Raw genomic sequence first — 19,225 nt, forward strand, 5'->3', positions numbered from 1 at the left:
GAGTGATTTGTTACCGTGGCGGGACAGAAGCATAAAATGTAAAAACAAGGGGGTATTTCTGGAGTTTTCCATTTTGTATGTTCAGACTATGGTTGACTGAAGGTAAAAGCAAAACCCTGTACATTCACATGTGTGTGTGTCTGTGACTGCTGTGTGTGCACCTGTGCATCTCTTAGTCCTGGCAGGCAGCATCTTCAGAAACAGCACTTCGCATTTGATGATTGTGTCCCCTCAGTACCCCCTGCTTAGAGCAGTTTCAGTGTTTGGTAGGTGAGGGTGTGACAGCATTACTGGGAGGGTGCGTTAGCTTTTGGCAGAATGTGCTGTGTCTCAGGTGCTGTGTAAGGTGTTGGTGATGTTGCTGTTTCGTTTATTCCACACAGTTGTCATTGTCCCCTCCACTTTATAGTCAGTGACCGCTTTGAGAAATATTAAGTGGTTCCCCCTTCCACTATGGTACATGGCAGTCAGGCTTTGTGGGTTTAATTTTTTTAATTAAGTTTTGTTAAATTTGTACACGTGTGTGTTCATACACACATGTTCATGTGTGTGTACATGTTCATGCACAGTAAAAGGGTACAGATTGCAGGAATCAGTTCTCTCCTTTTCCATGTGGGACCTAGGGATCTACCTCAGATATTTGGCTTGGTGGCAGGCACCTTTACCCACTGAGCCATCTTGCTGGCCCAGTTTACGAGTTTTGATACATCTAGCCTGCTGCCTTGTTCCCCATTACCCATTGTCTAAGCAGCATCTTGCATGAAACATACTCAGCATGGACTCTGGGATCTCTCATCTTTTGTTCCTCTGTCCCTTCCCAGGCAGCCCATCTCTCTGGTTAGTTACCCTTGTCAGAAACCTTGGTAGCATCACATCTAAAACCCTGCCTCAGATACACCAAATGGCCATAAAAGCCTCGGTGGCTTTAGATCACACATGGGATTCCCTGCAGTCTGCCTATGCCAGTCCTGGTCTCTCCTGTCCAACTCACCAGCTTCCTCGTCCCCATTTCTGCACCTTATTGTCTTTGCTCAGTCTTTTCAGAGTCAAAGTGTTTCCACTGAAACCCAGGTCAGCCTCCGACCCTAAATTCTTCAGTGATTTCTTATCTCTTGGTGGAAGGCACAGGCCCCTGAGAAACTGCCTTCTGCCCTGGCTGCCCTCCTTCCACTGGCCTCCTTGCTGCTCTCCCAAGGTCAGTCACACTTCTGTCTTCAGGCTGTGGCCTTGTCCTTCTTTCCTCCTGGCATGCCCTTGCCCCAGGCCACCATGCAGCTGGACCTCCACTTTGGAATGCTTGTTGGTTCTCATCTGTGCTCCCTAGCCCTCTCTCTGCTCCGTTTTCTCGGGCAGCGCTTGACAGGTTGTAGATCTACCTGTTCACCTCTCTCTAGTAGCGCTGCACAGCAAGGGCTTGTTGTTCCTTGGCTCTCCAGTGACGTCAAAGCTTGGACCTGGAACAAAGCCTGGTGCTTTGTAGATGCTTATTAAGTGAGAGAGTAAGTCAGTGGGTGACTCAGGCTGCAGCCTTGACTGGGCACACATCTCACATGCTTTTGGTGTTGGCCAGGTGGGGCTTGTTTGGTTTCTACTGGTTTTGTAGCTAAAGAACACTTGTTTTCATAAAGGGGATTTGAGTGTAGGGACATAGCAGCTTGTCTCTGTTGTTAGGTAGGCTGTCCTGCTAGTTACTGAGCTATTAGAAGATAGGTGCTTGTAGTTACTGGGACATTAATAGGCAAGCATCATTTGAGTTCATCTTTAATAGCCATCTCTAAGAGATAGTGAGACAGTGCGGAAAGTATTCATTCATTTTAAACCTCCCTTCTCTAGTACTGTCAACTACAGTAGAGAATTTTAGATAAGACCAAATGATTCTATTCTCATTCTTTGTAGAGAAATGTATACTTAAAACAACAACAACAACAAAAAACTTTTCCCATCTTTTTTATATCAGAAAGTCCAGAGTGGTTTTTTTTCTTTTTTGTTGTTTTTTGTTTGTTTGTTTGTTTGTTTGTTTTGTTTTTTCGCTTTTTACGCCTTGATTCGGAGGACAGAGTGATGATTCTTAGCCCAAGAGCACTTGTGGCCTTACATAGGACACAGATTCCATTTCCAGCACCAACATGGTGGCACACAACCATTTGCAACTCCAGTCCCAGAGAGCTGACATCTCCGTTCCGTCTTTACAGACACTGCATTCACGTGGTGTACTACATACATGCAGACAAACACTCATACAAACAAGATAAGAACTTCCTTAGTTTGAAGGAGTGTCTTTGTGTTAGCTAAAGACTGTTCCGTCAGTTATGTATTTACTTGAGAGTGGCAGCCTGTTTTCCTGCATTCCTAGCTGCCTCCCACTAAGACAGCGATGTTGTCACGTAGAAAATTAGGAGAGGTCTCATCCAGGCCCTGACCTCTCCCTTGGAGTCCTGAGGCTGCTTCCCTGCATGCCCTAGGATAGACAGAAGGTTCTTTGCCTTGCTTGGCAGGCTATGCCATATTCGTGGACATGGGAAGGGAGTAGGTAATGGGGAGTGCCCTTTGATATGAAATCAACAGTTAAAACATGTCAGTAAAGGTGCAGTGACCACACTGAGTGCTCTAGAATGGATACTTACAAATTGTGTGCAGTTGAGGAAAACGCTGCACCTGCTCCTGATGGTTGTGCTAGTTTCTCTAATGGTGGTTTCTCTGTATAGCAGGTTCTGTCCTGAGAAGGTGAGGATTTTGACACATTTCTTGTCTTCTCTCTATCCCATGCTCCCCCTCCCATCTCTCCTCCTGTCTCTCAGCTGCGCTCATGCTCTGTGTTGAGTTTGTCAATTTCTGTTTCTCACCAGCTTCCTTTAACTCTCTTTAATCCATTCATCCATTCTGAAATTTCTTGCAATCCTTTCTTATCTTCATTCACAACACACTCCTCCACGGTTGCCGTGGACTCATGTTCTCTGTGCTCCTGGGAGCAGGCTGAGCCAGAGGCAGGGGATTGCCACAGCTGAAAACAAAAGGCAGCACCTGGGGCAGATGGTCACCATTGCTGCTGTCCTTGCAGAGTGACTCCGGGAAGAACAGCTCAGATGGGGTGCACATGCTCAGAATCTGGTACTGGGGTCTCTCCCACCCTCTTCCTGTCTTTTTAGGCATCAGCTGCACACCCAAGCACTGTGCAGCCTCCCAGACCAGGGTGTGGTCCTGCGAGATTCAGCATCCTTCGCTCCTCATGAATAGAAGTTACATGAAGGGTTCACAAGCATAGTGAGTGCTGTAAGGACAGACACTCAAAACATACAAACTGCATCTCTTGGACATGTTACATATGATAGCCATGGCTGAATATGTCATTGTGTAGCCATCACATAAATTCAGCCATTTTTTTCTATCAGTTTGTTTTAATTACATGTGCATTGGATTTTCTGTTTATTACTAAATGGGATTTTGTAATTCATTATGACTAGAATCTGGCAGGGTGAGAACAATGAGTCTTTTCCCAGAGGAGATGGAAATCTCAGGGCATTTGTATGGTCCTCAAGGACATGAAGGATGCCTTGCAAGGCCGAAGAGATAGGCAGCCTGTGTGCAGAGCAACCTGGGGGATAAGGCCAGCTGAGCAACAATTTCCTAGGTAACTGTAAGAACTGGCTTTTGAGGGAGCCAAGAGAAATCCTTCCCTCTTGAGGAATTGAAGAGCAGCCCTCATCTGACCTTGCCCCTTGGAGCTTGAGTTCTTGGACCTTGCCCCTTGGAGCTGTGAACCTGATTCCAGAGTGAGATGTGGAAAGCAAGACCTTCCTCCACTGTGCACACACTGTGAAGCAGTGCAGCCTCTGCTCTGTGAAGTGTGGCTGATGGAGAATCAGTATCAGCATCTCACCACATGAAGTCTGAGCCTCTACCCCTCACGACCAACTGACCCTGGATGCCCAAACAGTAACTCCATGTGGTCCTCTTTGGGAGGCTTTGCGAGGATGGCGCGGTGAGGTTCCTAGCAATCCCAGCATGTGGAGCACATGTTCTGCCTGTTGGCAAATGTAACTTCTGATCTTCCAATTTTACTGACATTTCAGAAAGTTGAACAGCCGTCTGTAAGCCAGTGCTGTGAGGGGTGAGGTGTAATGCGGTGCAGTATTATTATTTGATGATTTGTCTCTCCTCCAAGTTAGCCGTTGCGTTAGAATTCTTACAACATGTAGGAGAAATACTGCCATTTCCTGTAATATGTGCAAAAAATTCTCTTTTCTTTAACAGATGCCAGGCTTCTCAGTTCTGGGTGGCTGGCATTAGCGTGCCCTGCTATCAGCATAGAGATGGCATTCTGCTCTTTCATTCTTCTTGTTTCCTTCTTGCCATTTGGCTCTTCCCCTCTTACACTTCTCACCCAAACTCCTTTAATTTTCTGCTTATCCCTCTTTTTCAGGCATCTTCTGTTCTCTTTGATGTTCAGCCTTGGGCTGCAGGCCCAGGGGAATGTTGGAGGAGGCGCTTAGTCACAAGCTTATCCAATGTCCCTGCACTTCTGACCACATCTCAGGATGCAAAAGTTGAAGGAGGCTGGCTCACAGAGGGTTATTTCTAGGCATGGGGTCCTCTTTTTATTTGCTGTTTAAAGCTGCAGAGAAAGAAAGCCTTGATTTCTCTCTCTCATACTTCCTGAACACAAAAAGACCCCCAAGTTGTTAACTCTTAAAAATCCCCTGCAAGTTTTTGATATGGTAGAAACTTCAGCTTTTTATTGTCATGTGATCAGAGTAGAGCCTTTTTCCTGTGTCGTACATGTTGCTATAACATTCTCTACTTAAAATATCTACTTTTGTTTCGTCACAGCCCAATGATGATCATTACCCAGAAGATCACTAGTTTGGCTTTCGAAATTCATGACGGTAAGAATCCGGAAGTTAATTGTTCATCACTGGCAAGAGCCTTGAGAAATTACCCTAAGTCTGTTCTCTAAAGTGAAAGGGAAGGAAGGAATGGAGAAACAGCTAGCTTTGTTTAAGATGATGAAAATGTGCTTCCCCCAATCCCTGTGTTTTCTCTTGATTTTTAATTCAGTTCAGTGATAAAAAGCAAAATAGTCATATGACCCATATAACAGACCTTTGGTCTCAGTCAAGACCTATTTTGTCTTATATTTATATTGAAACCTGTATACTTCTCCTTCCCTAACCCTTTGTGTTCACATCCATACACACACGTGTCTTCATAGACTTTTAGTGTAAATATGCTCCTGTTTTCTATGTTTAATAAGTGGATATAGGAAGTGGCAGCAGTCGAGACTCCTTGGGTGTTAGCTTGGGTTACTCAGAGGTAGAACGAACAACTCTGCTCAAAGGGTCGCCTGTCTGTCCCCACATATGTGCAGTACTCCCGAGTCCTGTGCCCACGCCCAGCCCAGGCTCCACATATTAGCAGGGCACAGCCTTGCCAGGACTCCAGGGCAAGGAGGAGTTTTCCTCCTCTTCCGCTTTGCTACTGATGATCAAAGTTACCCGCTTCTTCTTAGGAGACGTGGACAGAAGGACCAGATTTCCTTCTCGTAATCACTGGTCCGTGTTCCATCCCCACGTGTTCAGCCGCAGCTCTCCTTTCTGCCCTTCAGGAAGCAGAGCAGTACTCCCAGAGGCGGCAGGGTGAGGCGTGGGGTGGCCTGAGGGGACCCACACGCCACATCTCCTGCATCTGCTTTGGGCCTTTCACCTCCGTGTTCATGGTCAGACCCACTCCGGGGGGAGGGGGTGTCTTTTTGTGCTTTATGGCTCATGGACATGTCTTGTAGTTCTTGCGTTCTGAATGGTGATGGGGGCAGAGGTTCCAAGACCCTGGTACTGTGGTCATGAAGCACATACTGTGAATGTGGTAGATGAGGTTAGATCCTACGATGCATGTGTCACACTGACAGGTCTCCCCTCGGGCTCTAGAAGGTGACTGTAGGAGCATCATGGGGCAGGAATGTCATCTGTCTATAGGTCTAGAAGCACCTGCTGTAATATATATGGAACAGAGCCTGTTCTGTAATCTGGCCTTTGACATAGATCTAGCAAGCAGGTTTTGATTAGCCTTGCCTTGTTTGAAGAGCTCAGGTTCTTTAGCTTTGCACATGATGACTCTTCCTGCAAATCGAAGCTTTCCATCTTGGAGAGCCGCTACCCTCTACCTTATGCTTCAAGCTGGTCTCGTTTCCTCGGTGACTCTTACAAGAGAGGACGCTCTTGTCCGTACTGAGCACTCTATGTCCATCGATAGCTTGGTCTCAGGGTGCATGTGTTGCTGGCTAAGTTTTACTCCAGCCAAGGTTCCAAACAGTGCATGACTGACATGCCTGTAGTGAGTGAGGTCCAGAAAAAGCCGGGAACAAGCTTTTTAGAGTCTCCTCCCAGGGGAGGCAGGGGGAACCCTGGATCCCCAGCAGCAAGTATGCGAACACCTGTGATGCGTCCTCTGCCAGGAAGTTCATCAGAGCTGGGGCCCTGTGTGCTGGCCAGGGGCTGGTCAAGCAGACACCAGTGCCTGGCAAGTGTCAAAGTGGCAAATTCCTGGCGGGGAAGCAGATGTTGAGAAGAAATCCTGTTGGCACAGACAGTTGCAGCCTAGGGAACACCTGTCTCGGTGCAGCGACCGTGTGCCTGCCGAGCTCCCGGCGCCAGCAATGGATCCTACTTGTAGGCAGGCCCAACTGAGCGTAGTGGCAGCAGGCCATGTGAACTCTGGGTCTGGACTCTCCGGGGCTGGTTCTCAGCTGCCAGTCCAATGGCAGCTTCGGGAAGCAGATGCTGTTTTATTTATCTTGGGAAACTTCTAGGTGTGGTTTTTGAGACATCTTGCTCCCCTTACAGAATCCAGCTTCCTTCCCTATTCTTGTTTTAAGCTGTGTGCAGGAGGTTACTGAGGTCTCAGCACTGAAGGATGGCACAAGGTGGCAGTGTGTTTGGTTATGATGGCTGACACGCCCCCTAGTGGGTGTGGGACGGGGTAGGTCTTTTTTGTTTGTTTGGTTTGGTTTTTTGCTACAGCTTTCTGGATTTCACTTCACATAGGAGTATATTAGCCCAACTGGGCACTTGTACTTGATAAGAGGCTATAATGAGTCTGTTTCTTATTTTAGACTGAACTGTAGTGCTAGCTTAAAATATATCTTAATTTAATCCCCCCCACACACTTATTTTGTCATTCTATTTCTGAGTACCCAAATTTTGAACTAAGGCAAAAGCTGAGCTTGTGGACAAAATTATTCTATAAAGATGATTTCCTCTAACCTATATATTTATTTTCCTTGGTTGGTTTGCAGTTTGAAATGCTAATGACCTTCTAGGTCAACATAGCAGGGTGCATTGGCACGAAAGCCCCACACTATACCAGACCCTTAGAAATGCTGCACAGCGGGGAATGAGGAGATAGCACGAGGATCTGAGTTCAGATCTCCAACATCCACTAAAGCTTGGCATGGGAACCTATACCCGAAACTCCAGCAACTATGGAGCTCAGACAGGAAGCTCCAAGGCCTTTGCTGGGTAGCCAGTCTAGCCAAAATAATGGGCTGTATGTAAGTTCACTGAGAGACCCCTGTCTCAAAAAACAAAACACGACAAAACAAAACAAACGGCTATGGAGAACAGTGGAAGATGCTGGACATTGGCCTCTGGCCTGTCAAGCATGACTGGGTATTCCTACACACAAAGAAATACTGAATAAAACATGACAAAAACTGTGTATGTAGCAGCACTTGGCACCACAAATGACTGTTAACTTGCCCATTTGCTAGTAAAAGGAAGGAAGTAAGGAGGGAGGGGAAAGGTTTTCAAAAGAACACGGAGCCTCGTGTTCTCAGGTAGCCCTCGCTCATATGGAAGGAGCCGGCCTGTCTAGTGGGGAGGACAGAGAGTGTGGAAGTTGGCAGCAGCCCTCTGAGGTCCTTGTGCTCCTCTCTTAGGTCTGATTGCTGGGGTTCGCTCTTGTTTCCACTGTGTAGTTCCCAAAAGTAGGTGCATGCCCCTTTAAGGAAACTTGAAAATATAAAGAACTCTAAGGAAAAGATGAGGAATCCCACCTCTGGCAAAGTTTCCCTGAGAGTCAGAGCACCTTCTCAGTCACCTTGACCTCCATCTTTTTCATGGATCTGGGTTGTTTTTTTTTTTCTTATTTTTCAAAATAGATTTACTTTTATTTATGCATATCAAACAAGTGTTCTGCCTGCTTGTGTCTGTGTCACGTGCGTGCTGTGACTGTGGTGACTAGAAGAGGGTACCAGAACCCCTAGGACTGGAGTTACGGATGTTGTGAGCCACCAAGAGTGGGTGCTGGGAGTTGAACTTGGCTCCTCTGCAGGAACAGCCAATTCTGTAAACTGCCGACCCACCAATCCAGACCCCGATTTTTTTCTTCATTGTTGTCAAAATAGATAAGCAATTATCTTCCCTTCCCTAAATATTGAACATATAGGTGATTTATTTTTCTTTTTGCCATTATGCATGAGGTTGTGATGGTCCTGGTCATAATTTCAGATGACACCCTTGATTATTTCCTTAGACTGAAGGCACGGGGTGGCGGTCGGGGCATTGTCTAGGACCAGAGGAGAGAAATGTTTTTCGGGTCTTTGTTCCACCAGTTTACAGGAGTATGACATGGTCCTTCACATTCGTTCAGAGTGTCTTAAGGAAGTTGTAATTCTCGCAGCATCTTTGTCTTATGTACATGTGTCATTCATTCCAATGTGTGTCTGTTACATAACTGAGATCACGTGGTGTAAGTAAGAGCCTCTTAAAGTTCTGTGTCCTATGTAAAAATGTCAGCTTGTTCTTTTAACATTTTTGGTGCTTTTGGTTTTTGTTGTTGTAGTTGAGGCTGATCTTGAACTTGACATCATTCTGCTTTGGCCTCCCAGACATTTCTTAACTAATTATGTTTTCATAATTAATCAGGGTATTAACAATGTGTATGTTAATTGGTTGTCTCTGTTTCTTTCATTGTTTTCCCTAGGTTTTGTCTGTATCTCAGTGTCTTGTAATGTCTTGAAATATGTCTTTGGGTTTTATTTCCTACAAATGCTTCTAAGTGTATTTGCTTAATTTACTCTCCCTTTGGTCATTAAATCTAGTATTTATTCATTTACTCATTTTTTTTTTTTTATTTTTGAAGCATGTGGATCTAGTAAGCTGGTGCTTTGCTGTAGCGATAGCCTGCTGGTTGAGACAACAGACAAACTAGATGGGTAAAGATGACATATGGTTCCATCTTTAACCACTGGCATTGCGTGAGAACCAGAGCACCACCGCCGTGTTGAATGTCTAGTCCATGGCGCTAAAGTTTAGTCACTGAAATCCTTACGGAGTTCTGATGTCTCTTTTTTAAAAGCCATAGCTCTTTGTGTTAAGGACAGCAAATTTGTAAGTTAAAATGGATTAATTTCGGGTATTTTTCTAATCAGTGATAATTTCCTACAGACGAATAATTTCATCTCCCCATTTGTAATACTTAGCATACGTAGGGCAAGGCGGGTTGGACCACTTGGTGATCCAGTTTATGACTGGATTTGTGTTGACATGGGAAAGAAAGAGACAATCACTGGGCCCAAACGTGGACGATGGCACGAATTTCAAATGAGGCAAGGCCCATTCTTGAGAGATAACATAACTCACAAAAGTGCCTCTTTCTGATTCCCAGGGATGTTTCGAAAGGATGAAGAACTGACTCCGTCGCAGAGGGGACTGGCTGTGAGGTATGTGTCCTTAGATCTCCCAGGGCCTGTGGCACTTCACTGGGTCATGGAAACCAACTTTCTGCCCCCTGCACAGGCCCGCCAGGTTTTTCCTCTGTGGGACCCTCAAAGATGGACGGCTTGCCCGAGGTTGTAGTGATGGCTGCTCGTAACAGCAGCTGCTGCTCACAGGCAGTGACTGGACAGCAGGGATTGGCTGGTGTATTGACGTAGCACCTTTCCTTAAAAAGAACAATTCCTTTGGCGTAATTGTTTCTAAATACAAAATTAGTGAAGGTGCAGCTGCTAGAAGAATGAGACAGTACCCAGATGTGCACCACTGCTGACCCTTTTGACTGCAAGGACACCTCTGCACATCTTCTCTGGGGCTCCCCCTCCTCTCTATGGCCAGTCTCCACAGAGCAGCTCACAGCCATTGGATATACTATTTGATAAGCAGTCTGTCGGAGTTAGGGTGTCATTGCTGTGAAGAGACACCATGACCATGGCAGCTCTTACAAAGGAAAACATTTAATTGGGGCTGGCTTACGTTTCAGAGGCTTACTCCATTATCATCTTGGTGGGAAGCATGGCAGCGTGCAGGCAGACATGGTGCTGGGGAAGGAGCTGAGATCTAATCTTGATCCCCAGGCAGCTGCAGGAGACCATGCCAGACTGGGCATAGCTTGAGTATAGGAGACCCTAAAGCTCACCTCCACAGTGACACACTTTATTCAACAAGGCCACACTCTTAATAGTGCCACTATAGGGCAGTATTAGGACCAAACATTCAAACGCACATGAGTCTGTGGGGGCCATGCCTACTCAAACCACCACACAGTCTGATTGGTTCTTGACTTTTCCCTGTCCTTGGACTAGCCCAGACACTGACATTTACAAACATCGGCTTTGATTCTTTTTCCCTCTCAAGCAACCACCTGGCAAATGGCCAGTCCCAGCTAACCCCAATTCTCTCTACCTGCCTGAAGAGCGGAAGGAAGCTGAGTATAAAGACACTAACTCTTGCTGGCTACATTCCTCTTTCTCTCTCTCTCTTTTAATCATGGTTTTTGGCGCTAGAGCAATGGCTTAGCAGTTGCTGTTTTTGCTGAGGATAAGGTTGGTCCCCAGCACCCACGTGGTGGCTTGACACCAATTTTAACTCCAACTCCAGGGGATATAACACCCTCTTCTGACTTATTTGGGTACCAGGCACACAGATGGTACACACATACATGTGGGTAAAACACTCATACATGGGGAATAAAATTAAATCTTAAAAAAAAAATCATGGTCCTTTGTGTCAATAACAAAGCAACTACATTTTCTTAATTCTGTCTCTCTGAAAAGATTTTATATTCTCCTTTCTCCAGAATTCCAGCACTACAACCCCTACTCATGACTGAAAGCTTAAATGTCTTACCTCTTTTCCTCAGTAACAGAAAATTGTTCATTAAGGTACCTCCCCCTTTCCCACGCCTACAGCACGTAGGTTACTGTGTGCTGCTTGACACCCTGACCCCCAGAACAGCCCGGGTGATCTATAGACCAGGGTCAGTCAGCAGAGCGGGCAAATAAGATACTGACAAGAGCTGCACGAGGCCGCCTGCTGGGAGTCACTGCCAAGGGCGGCTGGGCCCAGGTTCCTCACCCTCTGTCATTCTATAATCGTGAAACCACCAAGCTCCCCGAAGCTGTAACGGAACCCTTCCTTTTCTACTTCTGGGTTTTAACTGCCCATAATTCAGTGTAGGGCTGCTGGCATCTCGCCTCCGACCTCAGTCAGGTCCATGTTTTTCTTCTCTTGGCAGGGTCATTATCAGCTTCTCAGGAAGAGGATAGCATTGTCACACAGTCGCGGCTAGCCCCCCCCCATCACTTCTCTGCAGTAGCTCTCTTTTCTCCTCTGCTCCCTGCGGTCATGGATTTCCTTTCTTTCTTGGTTGCCCTTTGTTGTCAGCCTTGTTGGCATGGTGATCAACGACAGTGGATGCAGGCATCACCAGTCCTGCATTGCCCCTCGCTGGATTCCCGGACACCACGTTCTTCTGCTTTTCTTGGTCTCTGCCTCCTCCCTCAACCCTCTGCCCCTCTCCTGTCTGTCCTGTCTGTTACTGTACCCCAGAACTTAGACGTGAACTTCTCAGCTCTCCCTAAGTGCGTTTACATGGTCCGGAGGCATAAGGCCACCAGCTGCACATTCCTACTCAGCCCTCTCCCTCATCTCCAGCTTCCTGTCTCCACTGTCAGCTCAATGTCCTCACCTGGAGAGCAGTAGGTCTGTTCAAAATGCAGCCTCTGCTTTCTCTCTGTCCCCTGTCATGTCTTCCTCCACCATGGCCCTTGCTTGCATCATGTCCTCCTGAGGGCTGAGAAGGAGCATAAGCAGACTTCGTTTTCTTACTGCACGTCCATTCCACTAGCAAGTCCAGTGACCTTCCAATTGTCTCCAGTCTGGCTGCTTCTCTCCACACCACTGTTGTCATCCTGGTCCTCCTCTAGGTCTAGGAGGCTGCTTTCCCGTTTACCTTTCTCCTGCCTTCTATAGCAGACTTTCTAGGTTGGGTCCATTGATTCTGTGTGTGTATGTGTATGTTGTGTGTGTGCATGACATATGCAAGCCAGAGCAGAATGTCAATATTAAGTGTGCATGGTTGGGAGGGGAGCTCCAGAATAAGAGTCTGTATGGGAAAAAAAAACAAAAAACAAAAAACAAAAAAAGAGCATACTTAGGTTCTGGCCAGCCTCAGAAAGAGAAGGGGGAAAGGAAAAGTTAAACTTTTCTGCAGAAAGCTACATAGACCCAACTGAACCTCCAGGTGGCTAGGGATGGGAATTCTCGGAAGGCGAAGCAGGTCTTTTTAGCGTGGCTCAAGGTGAGCCTGCTTTTCTAGCATGGCCCCTTAGTCAGGTGATTGACTAACCCATCTGGTTAACTCTTTTATGGTTTTGGTAGCATGGAAGGTTAGGTCTCCTCCCAGGTCAGAACTTTGATCCACATGACCAGAAGGAACCAGATTTCCTTCTATGGGCCTTTGCTGCCACGGTGTCATCACACCCTCTAAAGAGGTAACCCTAAAATCATTTGGGAGACAGGCTAAAGTTGAAGAGTTGATGTAACCCATTTGGAAGTTGAGAACTCCAGTTCAATAATGACCTGAGGGTCATTTATTGTCTGGACTGGTTGTACACAGCCCCAGGCAGGGCTACTGTCTTCTAAGAAGGTGAGGAGCCGGGCTTCCTTCTGCCATTCCCAACCAGAGAACCAAAAATGTTTTTGGAACATGTGCGTTAGAGTTCCTGCCCTGAGCTGCCTATCTAGTTTCTGTCTTCCGTTCTCATTGCACACAGGTGTCACACACATGTGTGGCCGTGCCCAGCTCTGTCTTTATGTGGGCGCTGGAGATTTGAACTTAGGTTCTCTTGCTTTACATAACAAGCATGTTTACCTACTGAGCCATTTCCTCATCCCCAGAAATTTTTTGAAGAGGCTTTGGATGGTTTTTGTTTTGTTTTGTTTTCTTTTGTTTTGTTTGTCTCTTCCCTGATAACAACCCCAGTGCTTTCCCAATGTAACAAAACTCCCTGAGTTCTGACCACAGCATCCTCCTGAGAAAGAAGCCTGGAGCTCCACAGCCTTGCCTCAGTTTACCTATTCCTTCCTTATCTTGTTTGGGGGGTGAGAGAACAAGGTTTCATTTTGTAGGTCAGGTTGACTTCAAACTTTCCATCCCGGCATCCCTCCCAAGGACTAGGATGATAGGTGTGTAACACCACACCCAACCACTCCCTCTTTAACCACGTTGGCTACCCATCTAAAGCCTCCTTCCCCCTAGCCCTGCCCTGCCTTCTTCATAATATATGTGCTGTTTGCTTTCATCGGCCCTCTCCCTACCCCAAGTACAAGGCTCTAAGGCTGAGAACTTTGTATGCTTCTCATGCTCCCATCTCCTAAGTAGCCCAGGAGCCATTTGAGCATGTCTGGAGACACTTCTGGTTGTCGGGAGTCTGGAAGGGCTGCCATCTTCCAGGTGCAGCAAAGAAATACTGACCCTCAGTGAGGTGAGGCTAAGAACACCTAGCTGACCTAAAGCAACACACAGTTGATGTCAGGGGACAAAGCAAATCAGCAAGTCTTTCATGTGATAAGTAAAGGCAAGGACTGAAGTGTTAAAGTGACAGTTTGCTTGGCAGTTGAGCCAGAACTTTCTTCAGGAAATTTTGTGACTGAGAAGAATCTTGTCTCATAGGCACCATGGTGCCTGCCTGTACCCCAGCACTTAGATGCTGGAAGCACAAGGACCACAAGGTCAGGGTCAGCCTGGGCAACTTTCAACCCTGTCCCAGTATAAAAACAAGAATGTGACCAAGACAGAAAATGTAGGTTTGTTCCAGCCTGGGTTGGGCTATATAATGAGGCCCTGGCTTGAAAGTTTAAAAAGGAATAGGATGGCCAAGGATAGTGGTTTGTTTACCCTTGTAATCCCAGTCACTAGGAGGCTGAAGTAAAAGGACAATTAGGAGTTCCAGGCCGACCTGAACCAGAGTGAGACACTGGACTATGGAGCAAGACTGTCTCAAAAAACTAAAATAGGCTGGAGAGATGGCTGAGCAGTTAAGAGCATTTACTGCTCTTGCAGAGGACCCCGGTGCAGTTCCCAGGACCCACATGGTGGTGCAACCACCTGTAACTCCAGTTCCAGAGGTCCTGACGCTCTGGAACTGGTTGGGAGGGGAGCTCCAGAATAAGAGTTTTCTGGAAAACCTGATCTTACCTCAGTTAGCACCTTTTCTCCTGTCTGTGTCTTCATGTTGTGTTGTCAGTCCTGCTATCACTGAGTGTACTCCACCTGTGCCCTCATCATCACCTGTACAACATGGGGTTGTACAGCACTCGCTCTGGTTAGCCTCTGCCCAGATGTGCTTCACCAAAGGGGTTTTTCTGACTCAGTGACAAGAGACCCCTTCCTCTGTGGCACTTAGCATCTCTGAAGATTACATATATTACTATAAATGCACATATATCTTAATATATATATATATATATAGTCTGTATTTTACAACTGGTCTATAACTCCATACATGCATTTGCTAACTGGTCTGTCTGCAGCATGCATTTGTTGAATGACCAGGCAAATGAGAAGGGAGAGATGATTTCTTATGGCACATCACGGTCATTTTACATTTCTTCATTATGAAAAACCTAAGTGAAAACCCTCTGTCGTTGCTTGTAAAGATCTTTATGGAAATCCCCTACTGTTCTAGTTTCATTTTTATTGCTCTCTCTCAACAAAAAGCAAGATAGAGGAGAGGGGGGGTTATTTGGCCCATAATTCCGGATTGTAGTTTGTCTCAGTTAGGGTTTCTATTACTGTTATAAAATATCATGATCAAAACAACTTGTTTCATCGTATAGCTTTCAGATCACACTCCACAGAGGAAATACAGACAGGAACACAGGCCAGAGCCTGGAGGCAGGAGCCGATGCAGAGACCATGGGGGAGTGAGTGACTTACTGACTTGCTCCTCGTGGCTTGCTCAGCCTGCTTATACACCCCAGGATCGCCTGCCTGCCCAGGGGTCGCACTGACCACAATGGGCTGGGGCCTCCCACATCAGTCAGTAACTAAGAGAATGTCCCACGGGATTGCGTACAGATGAGTTTTTGGAAGAATGTTCTCAACTGTGGTTGAGATAACCCAGATAACTCTAGCTTGTGTCACCTGGACAAAAGAAAAGTTCAACCAGGACACAGATAGCCTAGCACAGAAGTTGCAGTAGCAGTAGCTGGAGCTCACAGCAGCTATTCACATCACCCCACAGTAAAGAGAGGGGGAAATACATGCAGACACTCACTCTCTCTCAGCTAGCTTCCTTCTGAGTGGGTCATTCAGGACTCCCCTCCTAGGGAACATTGCTCCCCCCCACGATGGGCTGGGTCTTCCTACATAAACTAACGGTCAAGATGCTCCCTCACAGGCCAACCTGATCTACAGAATTCTTCATGAAGGCTCTCTTCCCAGGTGAGTGTATACTATGTCAAATCGAAAGCTCAAACTGAACAGCACACCATTCAAACAAACTGAGAATCACTCCGCTGCAGCCTCCCGAATCCTTACACCGATGCAGGTGAAAGCCAAGGCGTCTTTTATTTTGGAAACAGCAGTGGTAGTGAGCACAGGACTGTCATCTCTGTGGGTCGCCCTGAAAGCTCCTGCCACACCTCACAAGTGTATCTTCTCATTGCAGGCGCATGCCAAGTCTGCTGGAGTATGTAAGTTATACCTGTAACTTCATGGGCATCCTGGCAGGCCCGCTCTGCTCTTACAAAGACTACATTACTTTCATTGAAGGCAGGCCATCCCACGTGGCACAGTCCAGTGAGAATGGAAAAGAAGAGCAGCAACATGAAAGGGCAGATCCGTCTCCAAACGTAAGGGCAAGAGATTCATCTGTGATTTATAGCTTCTGCTTGTCTGTCTGGTTTTCTGGGGAAAAAAAGTCTAATGTTTTCACTTGGCTTAATTTCCCCATCAATTTCTTTCTTTCTTTTTTTTTTTTCCTTTCTTCATGTGTGTATGCATGAGCGTGTGTGTGTGTGTGTGTGTGTGTGTGTGTGTGTGTTGTTAGGGATTGAATCAGAGCCTTGCCGGGGCCTTGTTCTAATGTATTAAGGCAAATAATTCCACTCCTGAGTTGCATCACTGTTTTCCATTCCCATTTTTTTTTTTTTTTTGCCTTTATTGTTTTTAAACTATTTTTGTGTCTGAATGTGTCCCGTGTGCAAGGTACCCATGGGGGGCAAAAGAAAGTACGGGATCCACTAGAGTAGAGACAGTGCTGAGCTGCCCGAGGTGGGTTCTGGGACCGAACTTGGGTCCCCCGGAGCAACAGAACTAAGCTGCCGAGCACCTCTCCAACCCTTGTCATTGTTGAGACAGATCTTACTAATTCAGGAAGCTGACAGTGACCTCACTCTGAAGCCTGGCCTTGAACTTGTGGTTTCCCTGCCTTCCCCAAGTAGCCAGAGTTAAATGTCTGCACCAGCCACCTGGCCTTTATCTGTTTCTTTGTAAGTATCTTTCAGGACAAACAATTCTTTATACTCTACTGAGTAGTGTTATCTACTAGAGGCCAAGTCATGGTAAAAGAACAAATGTAAGTTAGAAATCTGTGTCAGGGGCCGGAGAGACGGCTCAGTGGTTTCAAGCACTGGCTGCTCTTGCAGAGGACCTGGGTTTGATGTCCAGAACCAACATGGTAGCTCACGATAATTCCTAACTCTACTTTTAGGGAATCTGATGCCCCATAGTGCATGTGCAGACAGACAGGGGAAACGGTCATACACATAAAAGAAATAAATGCCAAACCTTTTAAAAGAAAGAAGACAATTCCTTAGTGAAAACAGTGCTGTCCGATGGTGGGTCTTACATGGCAGGCCCCCTCATGGACTTCTGTGTCCTCCTCATCGAGCCCATTGGAAACACTGGGTTCTCCCTTTCTGGATGTGTTCTCTTCCTAATTAGTTACAGTCAAACTCTTGCTCCTGGGTTTGGGGAGATGGCTAAAGCACTTGCACATGTGTGAGGACCTTAGTTTGGATCCCCAGAGCCCATGTAATGGTTGTGTCACCACCTGCCTGTCACTGCATCCCTGGAAGGCAGACCCAGGAGATCCCCAGAGCAAGCTGGCCAGCAAGACTAGCCGTATCGGGAGCTCTGGATCTGACCGAGAGACCCTGCCTTGGTGGTGCTAGAGTTTGTTGCTGCATTCGGGGTATGCCTGGCGGCGGCAGGGTACAAAAAAATGCAGACAGAGTCCTGTGAGGCTTGTGACTCTTCCCCTCCAGGCAGCAGTTACGGAGAAGCTCTTAGTCTGTGGACTCTCGTTATTGTTTCACTTGACCATCTCCAGCCTGCTACCCGTGGAGTACAACATCGACGAGCATTTCCGAGCCACCGCGTCGTGGCCGGCCAGAGCCACCTATCTCTACGTCTCTCTTTTGGCTGCCAGACCTAAGTACTATTTTGCATGGACCTTAGGTAAGTAGCATGTAGACTTTTCAAGCAGTGTCTTGGGGTGGTGTGTGTGTGTGTGTGTGTCTGTGTCTGTGTGTGTCTATGCCTTAATGCACCTGCTGCCCTCAAACCTCCCAGTGCAAGCAGCCCACCTGCCTCAGCCTTGACAGTAGCTGAACCTACAAGCACACCACTGCGTCCAGCTCAAGAGTGCCCTCTTGAGGATATAGAAAGACCAAGTCGAACAGTCAGAGTAATTTTAGTGAAGAAATAAACCCTCCAAGTCCATGTTCAAGGCCCATTTTATCATAAGACAAAAATGAGCGGATACTTGAGGTGGTAACAGGTACTTATCTAATGCCTGTTGCATGCTAGATGCCATGCTAGCTTGAGTGACTCCTAACATGTATGGCACAGTTCCTGTCTTCAGGGTACCTGTCATTTAGTATGACTTTATTACACTTATCATTACAACACCATTAGATTCATTAGATTATGACCAGAATGTCACCAGTAAAGTGTACAAACTCATGTCAGTTCACGAAGGGTCTGTGACACCCGCCAGATGGAGAAAAGTTTTAGAGAAAAGAGTGTTTAGTTGTGTCTTTAAGGCTGAAGAGGTATGAACGTGCCTGGCCTATGGCTGATGTAGGGGGAGTAAACAGGAAGGATAGTCCTGGGAGGGAGAGACAAGCCTTTCACAAGCCATCCCCTACACTGCCGCACGGCCTGGGGAGGCTTCAGGTGGGCTGATGGGGATAGCCGTGGCCCATCGTCAACTCCATCTGCAAGGGATTCAGCACCACACACGTTATCACCACACGAATCTTCTTGGATGTAGCAGCAAACCCCCAGGCTCCTGACACCTCACGGAGGGGGGCTGACGTGACTCGGAGCCTCCTTCCTATGTCTTTTGCCCCTACTCACTGCATCAAAGCCTCTCTGTTCTGAAGACCTGTGACCCCCAGCGGACACTTGAACACTACAAAGAGTGCATCACAGAAAGGCTGAGCAGTTGGCACCTGGCATTTCACTGCTGCCTTTATTTTATTACAGTGAAATGTGGTTTGGAACCAGAGTCCATATTTTCAGCCTTTCATACAGAAATGCGATAGTTAAAGTGGTTTTAGCCTGGTAATTTAATGATAATCAAAAGATAATTTAATTATCTCTTACATTGTAAGAATTTGTTTTGGGACAGGGTCCTTCTGTGCATCCCAAGCTGACCTTAATCTCCAGGTTCCTCCTCAGTTTTTGGGATACTAGTCATGAAATGCTTGTACTATCATGCCTGGCCTTGTGTGCATTTAAACTAATATTACCTTGATACTATCTTTTAATTTTAGTCAAATTTAAACATTAATACTAAATGAGATTTCTTTTTTATTTTGTTTTGGTTTTTGGGCTTTTGGGGGGGTTGTTGTTATTGTTTTGTTTTATTTTGTTTGAGACAGGCTTTCTCTGTGAGGCCTTGGCTGTCCTGGAACTCACTGTAGACCAGGCTGGCCTTGAA

The 19,225-nt window shown here is 46.5% G+C and overlaps 1 protein-coding gene across 8 annotated transcripts in view; it reads left to right on the forward strand.

The window, feature by feature from the left end:
• Positions 1-19,225, forward strand: part of Mboat2 (membrane bound O-acyltransferase domain containing 2) — a 121,969-nt gene that overhangs the window by 87,530 nt on the left and 15,214 nt on the right. For 5 of the 8 annotated variants that reach the window (XM_021661657.2, XM_021661666.2, XM_060366288.1 and 2 more), the window contains 4 exons: positions 4,828-4,883; positions 9,661-9,715; positions 15,944-16,127; positions 17,544-17,736. In XM_021661657.2, the coding sequence (XP_021517332.1) occupies positions 4,828-4,883; positions 9,661-9,715; positions 15,944-16,127; positions 17,544-17,736 (488 nt within the window). The remainder of the gene's footprint in view (positions 1-4,827; positions 4,884-9,660; positions 9,716-15,943; positions 16,128-17,543; positions 17,737-19,225) is intronic. The other 3 variants (XM_060366292.1, XM_060366290.1, XM_060366289.1) reach the window with 1 other exon arrangement.

Source organism: Meriones unguiculatus, chromosome 1 (genome assembly GCF_030254825.1).
Source record: "Meriones unguiculatus strain TT.TT164.6M chromosome 1, Bangor_MerUng_6.1, whole genome shotgun sequence".
NCBI classification, from domain to species: Eukaryota; Metazoa; Chordata; class Mammalia; order Rodentia; family Muridae; genus Meriones; species Meriones unguiculatus.